Here is an 8,895-nt window from a genome sequence, read left to right as displayed (position 1 = left end):
GGTACAGGAGGAGGGTGAGATGTCCTGCAGCAGGTACAGGAGGAGGGTGAGATTCTTGAAAGCAGGTATAGGAGGAGAATAAGATACTCTGCAGAACTCACAGGAGGTTCCGGAAAAGGGTGAGATGCTCTGCAGTAGGTATAGGAGAAGAACAAGATACTCTTGGGTAGGAGATACTGGAGGGTGAGATGCTCTGCAGCAGGTACAAAAGGAGGAGGAGGGTGAGATGCTCTGCAGCAGGTACAGAAGGAGAGTGAAATGCTCTGCAGCAGGTGCAGGAGGAGGGTGAGATGCTCTTGGGTAGGGGATAGCGGAACGTGTGAACGCGCCCTGAGATGCTCTGCAGCAGGTACAGGAGGAGGGTGAGGTGCTCTGCAGCAGGTACAGGAGGAGGAGGGTGAGATGCTCTGCAGCAGGAGGGTGAGATGCTCTGCAGCAGGTACAGAAGGAGAGTGAGATGCTCTGCAGCAGGTGTTGGAGGAGGAGGGTGAGATGCTCTTAGGTAGGAGATACAGCAGGGTGAGATGCTCTGCAGCAGGTACAGGAGGAGGGTGAGATGCTCTGCAGCAGGTACAGAAGTAGAGTGAAATACTCTGCAGCAGGTGCAGGAGTGTGAGATGAGGAGGGTGAGATGTTCTGCAGCAGGTGCAGGAGGAGGGTGAGATGCTCTTGGGTAGGAGATACAGGATGAGAGTAGGAGGGGTGATGCTCTGCAGAGGGGGCGGGGTCATGCAGCAGCAGGATATAAGGAGCTCCCGCCGCTTCTCCTCCCGCCTGTACAGACCGAGCGCCTGAGCCCAGAGACCGGTGAGTGTCCGCCCGGGGGGAGACCTGGAGCCTCCACCACGTGCCCCTCCACATCCCGGTACCGGCTGCCCCCCCCCCCCCCCGTCACATGACCGCGGGGAGGCAGGGGGGTAAATGTTACTGACAGCCCCCCGGCCCCCTCCCTCCAGCAGAGATTTATGACTAGAACTTCCTCTTTCAAAACCGCAGCATGTGACCCCTCCCCAAATATCTGGCGTCACGTGCCCCCTATAGGGTCCTGGTGGGGGCTTGTATACAGTATATGTGGGGGGCCTGTGCCCAGTATATACCGGTACCTATAGGGGGGCCCATGTGGGATATGAGGATTGTTATATATTGTGTGAGGGGGTCGGTGTACGGTATATAATGGGTGTCTAGTATATGGTATTTATCTGAGGGGGGGGGGGCGGTATATGGTGTATATAGGTTGGCGTCTAGTATATGGTATTTATCTGAGGGGGGGCTGTATACAGTTTGTCTTCTCTGTACATTAAGTTCTGGTTATTTCACAGAAGTTTCTGGCTCCTATTCCGGCTGTCAGTATGATGGGAGTTGCAGTACACGGAGCGCTCCAGGAGCCTCTCTGGGGGTGATGGTGCGGCTGCCCCCTGGGGGTCCATGCTGGGGGCTGTAGTACATGGAGGCCCCCGGGAGCCGCCTTTAATGTCTCGGGACACTTGCTGCAGTTATAACCAGGAGGATTCAGCTGCTGGATATTTGTCTGTAACTACAAACTTCAGTGAGAGAAACTTCTGGATCCTGGAGGGGGGGCTGCACCCGGTGCCAGGGGCATTACCAACGTCCTCACACCCTGATCAATAATGTGTCGCTGGAAGAATTGTCGGGGTCCAGCAGCTCTCTGAAGAGATGTTGTCTGACTCTGGATCTGGTAATGTGGGGGTCCCCCTGTGTTGGGGTGGTCCGGCAGCCCCTGCTGTGATTGTATCCGTCTCCTGATCCGGTAAGGTGAGGGTCCCCCTGTGTTGTGGTCCGGCAGCCCCTGTAGTGATTGTATCCGTCTCCTGATCCCGGTGAGGCTGATGTCTCTGGATTTGGCAGGAGATTTGGATGGAGAAATTCTGTCTCTTGGCAGCGGCGCGGTCAGTGGAGCCTGGACCAGGACTCGCTGACTGATACATTGTAACGGCAGACAGAGCACCAGATACAATGTGTCAGTCAGTGGAGATGATTATAGTATTGTGTATAGATGGCCCTGGGCAGTGTTACAATGTATCAGGCTGTATATAGGATTGTGTCTTTCTGGCAGTGTAACTTTGTATCGGATTATATCCCGGGATTATATTCCTCTGGTAACTGGATCTGTCTGTCACATTGTGATTATTTATGAGGAGGATTAGAGTTTTCCCATAACTTTCCTCAGATTTCGGAGCCTCTGCGGTGGGGGGCACATTCTTATTGCTTCCTATAATCTGCTTGCTGTCAGTGGGTAGAGGCCATGTTTATTTCACGGGAGCTCATTCACACACCACAGACTTATTAGTTTTCCACATGGACCCATTTTCGACCGTCATGGTGGACGGGCTAATGGACTGGCGTGACCTGTGGTGGGTCTTGCTGTGTCCAAGTGGGAGGGGGGACCAAGTATCATGTACCCCCTGTATACTGATGCCCCCTATCTGTGTATGACCACTGGTGCGCCCGCGCTGGGGTCAGGGTCTGTCGCCCTTTGGATCATGTTATTGATGCTGATGTGTAGAGGTTGAAGACGTGAACCTTGGCCATAAGATAAAGTTAATGAATGACTTGAAGTGCGGCGTAAAATGCGGGAGCAGAAGAGCTGACGCTTCATTTACCTGCTGTGGGGCCATGTTATCTCTGATTGAACCTCAGATGTTAGTGTGGGGCTGGACATCACCAATAGACCTGGGGGGTGCTACACGGTGTATGCAGGGGGGACATTGGTGTAAAATGTATCCAAATTACCATTAAGGGTCAGATAATCTGGGGGTGAATGTACATGGGGGGGGGGGGGAGGGGAGAGACACACATATCTCCAGTACCAGGAGAAGCTCCGGATGTGGGTTGTCATCTAGGAGACTCCGAATTCTTCCAGTCGTTAGATAACATGATATTGAGTATAATTGACACAGCATGAAAAATGTCATAATACAAAGAAGAGATAAAATCTGAACCCCATACAGACCGGATTATATCCCATCTAATAGATCCTCATCTCCCGAATAATTCCGTCTGCATTATTCATTATCCTGCAGAATCATCGGATAAATCCTATTCCAAATACTAAAACTTTATTCAATCTTATTGTGGTCACAATCCACTAGTGTATGACAGGTGTTTGTATGGTCGCTGTAATACATTGGGGGGTGCTATATACACCCCCGAGCTCTTCTGTATTTGGGGTCATACGTCATGGTGGGAGAGGGGCCCCGCTTTGCTGGAGAGGATGATTCCTGTGTTGGGGAGGGGGTGCAGTACATTACCCTACATTGTATTGGAGAGAATCCTGTTGCTCTGGAGTGGGAACCACCATCAATCTCCAAGGTGATGACCTCTTATTATAGTGACACAAAGTAACAGATCCGTTTAGATTCCCCCTCCTGTGTTGCGCTGTATCCTGCCCCTTGTCCAGGTGTTTGGTTTGGGTGAAGCGCCGTTAAGGGTGATGCCACAAATGGCGTTTTGAACCCCTTTTTGGTCCGTTTTTAAGCAGTCCGTTAAACACTTGCGTTCTTACCAGTATTAATTAAGATAATTGGTAAAAACTCATGCATTTTTTAAGACTGTTTAAAAACGCACCAAAAACGTGTTCAAAACGCCATGTGTGCCATCACCCTAAGGCTTAGAACATTATCGTATTCTGCCTGCGCTCTGCGTCACATGATTCCAATTAATTTACTAAATTGTGGCTGTTAATTCTTAATAATGATGGAAGTTCAGCTCCGGAGGGAATAATAATGGATTTTTTTTCCCCATCCTTAGAGTAAAAATCATCATGTCTGCCGGAAACGCGAAGATTGGAGCTCTTGCTCCTGATTTCACCGCCAAAGCCCTGATGCCAGATGGACAATTCAAGGACCTGAAGCTCTCGGACTATAGAGGTGCGGAGCCAGGGACCTGTTAATGGGGTGTCCAGGATTAATGACGTGGGAGCGTTTTTTATAGAAACGGCGCCTCCCCTGTCCATGTATTGTGCCTGGTACTACAGCTCAGCTCCTTTGAATGTAAAGGAGACTGTAGTGTAGTACCACATACAACCTGCGGAGAGGGGAGGCGCTACTTCCATAAGAAAGTGACTTCCCCACCTGTAATGTGTGTAGCCTGATCTCATCGTGGTCTCTCCTCCTGCAGGGAAGTACGTGGTCTTCTTCTTCTACCCTCTGAACTTCACATTCGTCTGTCCCACGGAGATCATCTCCTTCAGTGAACGCGCGGAGGAGTTCAAGAAGTTGAACTGTGAGGTCATTGGGGCATCCGTGGACTCTCACTTCAGTCACTTGGCCTGGTAGGTGCCCCCCTGAATGACTTGTTGTCCACATCTCTGCTTCCTGTCAGTGAGCTCTAATGCTGCACTTGTGTGACTTCAAGAGGTGATCGGGAGATATTGATCCCCTATCCTAGAGAGTGCTTATCTGATCAGACCGTACGCTGGCACCCCTATAATCCTCTGAATGAAGGGATGACCGCATTCAGACAAGTCCTGCAGCCTCTTTCCATCCTACAAGACACAGCGCCGCACATTGTGTAGTGGCCATGCTTGGTTCGGCATATCTGCCTCTTTCACTAAATGAAACTGAACACCTCCGAGCTTTTCCAACGATCACACAGCTGATGTGTGGGGGTCCCGGGTGACCACTGCTCAACTGTGTGGCACAACACCAGCTCTGCTACACCTGATCCTGATCCATCAAGCACGTGTTGTTATTAACACCTTTGTGTTCCTCCATTTCTAAGGACCAACACTGCCCGCACTGATGGCGGTTTGGGCAACATGAAGATCCCCCTGGTGTCTGACCTTCAGCACAAAATTGCCAAGGAATACGGTGTCCTCAAGGAGGATGAGGGCATCGCCTACAGGTGAGGGGGATGTTCGGTGGCCATTGCAGAGGGGGAGCTTTGGGCCTCAAATTAGGAAACTGTATAGGACCAGTGTCCTAAAGGATGTCATAAAGGGTTAATAACCTCTCCCCGCTCCCTGCTGGCAGCTTGCACCTCCTGACCTTTCTCCTGTCTCATCTACCAGAGGCCTCTTCATTGTTGACGATAAAGGAATCCTGCGTCAGATCACCATCAATGATCTTCCCGTTGGCCGCTCGGTGGATGAGACCATACGGCTGGTCCAGGCCTTCCAGCACACGGACAAGTATGGAGAAGGTGAGTGGTCAGGGGGGCCAGACCTACTGGGGGAGGGGGTTAAGTCTAATTAGGATCTCTGTACCTCATGCTGGCTTCTTCCAGTCACTGCACCACCCACAGGCTGTGTCTGGAGAGAATTTCGAGAGAATATCGTGGAGGTGCAGTACCGGACATGACCTGTGAACAGGCGTGGCGCTGTTCTTGTTATCCTGAACCTCTCCTCTAAGTAGTTTCTCCGGCTGATAACACGACTGTAGCTGCTGCTCGGTAATTGGGTGACAGATTGCCTTCATCTTGGAGTCGCCAGAATCTTTCTGATTTTGCAGATTCGGGTGTGTGCGGTGCAGTGGACAGACAGTCTGATGGGGTAACAGCCATACATCTGTAATGAGATCCCCCTGCTGTGCCCGTCCCTGTCCTCGGCATGTGGCGTCAGGGCCTGATGGAATCCTTTTGTAGTGTAAAACTGAAACCTATTTCAGAGCTCTGCTTGCTGTCTGAGAACTGTACAGGGTTACTGCCGGTGTTCTCATTCCCTGACTGCAAAAAAAACTTGGATTGTGATTTAGTTCTATAAATCCAGAACCCCCACCTTTTTAAGACCTAATCTGGGGAGGGGGTGACTATTGACTTGGTTAGGGCTGTAATGTGGTCAGTGGTGTCACCCATGGGTGTCATCTGTGAGCCCCAGAGGACAGGACGGGCAGAACACCTGGATAACACAATGATGAGCAATGAGTCTGGTCCTTGCATGTCCTCCCCAACTTAGAGGACCCCTATACCTGAGGAGGGGGATTCAGGACTGATTAATTCCTAGTAATTTGCAGATGATCCTGGAAGCTGTCCCTCAGCATGTGACCTCCGTACCCTGAGGCTGCTCCTAGGGGGAATGACAATGAAACATTAACAATTTTTCTAATGGTCCTTGCAATTTGACACGCCTCTGCTTGCTGTCTGTGAATAATAGAAGGTTGAGGGCGCGTTCACACGTTGCATTTTGGTTGCATTTTCATTGCGTTTGAAATGCATATACAACAACATATACAGTAATTTGCCTAATTACATTACCGTTTACGTTTGTAAACGCAATGTTTACGATGCGTTTTGTAAACTGAAACGTTAACAGTGATGCAATTAGGCAAATCTCCTCTCCTCAGCTGTTGTATATATGCATTTCAAACGCAATGAAAACGCAGGTCAAAACGCAACGTGTGAACGCGCCCTCAATGCCTGTTTTGACCTAATGATTTGCTGCAAAGGGATTGTTACATTTTCAATCCTGAGACTGATACATAATAACAAAGCCGTTTAGTATTATGAAGGATGACGTTTAGTATTATTTGTAAAGATTGCCAGATTACCATTCAATGATGGCATGCAGAGATCTCGAAAATAGTGGCTATAAGAAAGCTGCAGAGCATTGCACTACAGGATGATTGGATATAAATGTCCCTCTAACATTGACCCGGTGCCAGTAACTTCTCTCTGTTGTAGTCTGCCCTGCCGGATGGAAGCCCGGAAGCGACACCATCAAGCCCGACATCAAGAAGAGCAAGGACTATTTCTCCAAACAGAACTAAAGGCCGGAAGTGCTGCCCATCGTAGTAGTAGTCAGGGCCTCATCTCTGTATAGAAAGTTTTCTTGTATCTAAGGACTATTTTATAATGTAGAGGTTGGCAGTGCCCGTCCGCAGGGTGACATTACTTCTGTGTTGTAACATTCCTTGTCACTGGCAAATTTTTCTAAAGTTAAATTAAAAATTCTTTTGGGACTGATCCGGTGTCTGGAGTCACGTGATCTGCGCTGCTGGGCCCGGAGTACTTTCCCATAAGATATTTGACTGTACCCTCTTCGTTGTGTATTTTGGCTGGAGTCCAAATATGGATTTATATTCCAGGATTGTAACTTCTGCAACTGAGGGCGCGTTCACACGATGTGTTGCGTCGTGTTTTTTTGCTGTGTTTTTGACGCTTACTAAAGGCTTCAGCCTTGACCACATACTTGGGTTACATTGTGTTTCCACTGCATTTGCTGAAACGTAATGTAACCTCAGCATGTGATCAAGGCTGAAGCCTTTAGAATGCAGCAAAAACGCATCAAAACTCGACGCATCATGTGAAAGCGCATTCCCCTCTGAATAGGAATTGTATCAGATTTCTAGATGAATGCTACAGCGATCGCTGTAGAAGGTAGGTGGCAGTGGCGTACCGACCGCGGTCGCCATTGAGACCGGGCCCATCGGACGGGGGGGCCCGGGCGACCGCCTCAGTGGCGACCGCGGTCGGTACGCCACTGCCAGTCGGGCAGGGGCCTCCGTCCGTCCGGACAGGAAGCTCCTGCCCGTCCCTGTATAGTGCTCGATGCGGCCGCTGGAGCACTATAACTGGAGCAATGTGGGCGGAAGACAACCCCGGCGCACATCGCTCCATGAACTAGGATGCGCGGCTGCGTGATGACGTAATCACGCGGCCGCGCACCCCTTCCTGCCCGCCCGCGGCAAGAAGATCGAAGACGCGGGACCCGCTGCCAGAGGAGAGTATAGGGGTTTTTTTTTTTAAAGGGGCTTATTTTATAAAATCATTTATTTGATCTCATAACTCATTGGGTTGGTGGGGTTTGGGCAAGAATATGTAATAATTAATTGTGGGGGGGGGGGGGAGAATATGTAATAATTCATTGTGGGGGGGGCAGAATTTGTAATCCACTGTGGGGGGGCAGAATATTTAATAATTCATTGTGTGGGGGGGGGGGCAGAATATGTAATAATCACTGAAATATCGGTTAGCAGAAAGGGTTTTGAGGTTTTTTTTGGGTATAATTCGGGGGGGGGGGGGGGTACATTAGGAATTTTGTCCCGGGGCCCAGTGGACTCTAGTTACGCTACTGGTAGGTGGGCTATGTAGTGACTAAATGATCCCCTCCCCATGCATTCAATCCATAAATCAGTCCTGCTACTAACATGCACAAAGGTCTGATTACACAAATCTCCAGAGCACAGCAGTGTGAGGTCTGAGTACACATCTCTGCAGCCCATGTTATGTATTGTACCTGTAGTCTATTAATCCTGAGTGATCAAAATAAAATCTGCACCTCTTGTCCCCTGTGGGTGCCTTCCATCATGGAGTTTTTAAACGCATCCTATCTATGCGTTTTGGCCAACACCCCCCCCCCTCCCACTTTTTGTTTTCGATGCGTTTAAAAATGCAAGAAAAACCTCATGTGGGAAGGCGCCCAATGACCCTGGTATCTATTCCTGGGACAGGGTGGGGGCACTGTGTGTGCACTTGCAAGTCTTGAACTTTCTGGAGCAGTCGCAGAGCCCCCGCCCATCCTCCTGCACACACCTTGTAGGGGCGAGGTCTGTATTTTGTACTATGTATAACTCTTAGGCCGGTGCCACATGCAGGCTGTGCAGGCATTAAACGAACGCAAAACACTGGCAGCTCGTTCCCGATCGCAGGATTTTCCGGTAGGCGCAGCTTTGTTTGCGCTTTCAAACGCAGACAAAGCGGTGCGTGTGGCTGTTTTGGTCCAGTTGATAGTAAGGCCTGACAGGGACCCAAAGGGCGCCTTCCCAAGTGGCGGTTTTCTTGCGGTTTTAAACACATCCTAAGCGATAGTGGGAGGGGGTTTTACCAAAATGCAAGGCAGACCCCCTCCCACTTTCATTTTGGATGCTTGAAAAACGGCACCCAAAGGATGGTATCCCATCTATCGCCGCTTATAGAGAGGAGGACCAATAATCTAGAAAT

The 8,895-nt window shown here is 49.9% G+C and overlaps 1 protein-coding gene across 1 annotated transcript; it reads left to right on the top strand.

Annotated features, from left to right (window-relative positions):
- The first annotated feature begins 692 nt into the window (after positions 1-692).
- PRDX1 (peroxiredoxin 1) lies at positions 693-6,918 on the top strand. Its single transcript, XM_072126723.1, has 6 exons — positions 693-807; positions 3,769-3,887; positions 4,138-4,291; positions 4,741-4,863; positions 5,030-5,160; positions 6,637-6,918. The coding sequence occupies exons 2-6, from the start codon at positions 3,782-3,784 to the stop codon at positions 6,720-6,722; spliced, it is 600 nt and encodes a 199-aa protein (XP_071982824.1). The 5' UTR covers positions 693-807; positions 3,769-3,781; the 3' UTR covers positions 6,723-6,918.
- Positions 6,919-8,895: the final 1,977 nt, after the last annotated feature.

The sequence above is a fragment of the Engystomops pustulosus genome, chromosome 10, assembly GCF_040894005.1.
Source record: "Engystomops pustulosus chromosome 10, aEngPut4.maternal, whole genome shotgun sequence".
Classification (NCBI taxonomy): domain Eukaryota; kingdom Metazoa; phylum Chordata; class Amphibia; order Anura; family Leptodactylidae; genus Engystomops; species Engystomops pustulosus.
The sequence above is the reverse complement of the archived record's forward strand: the minus strand, read 5'-3'. Positions and strand labels throughout refer to the sequence as shown.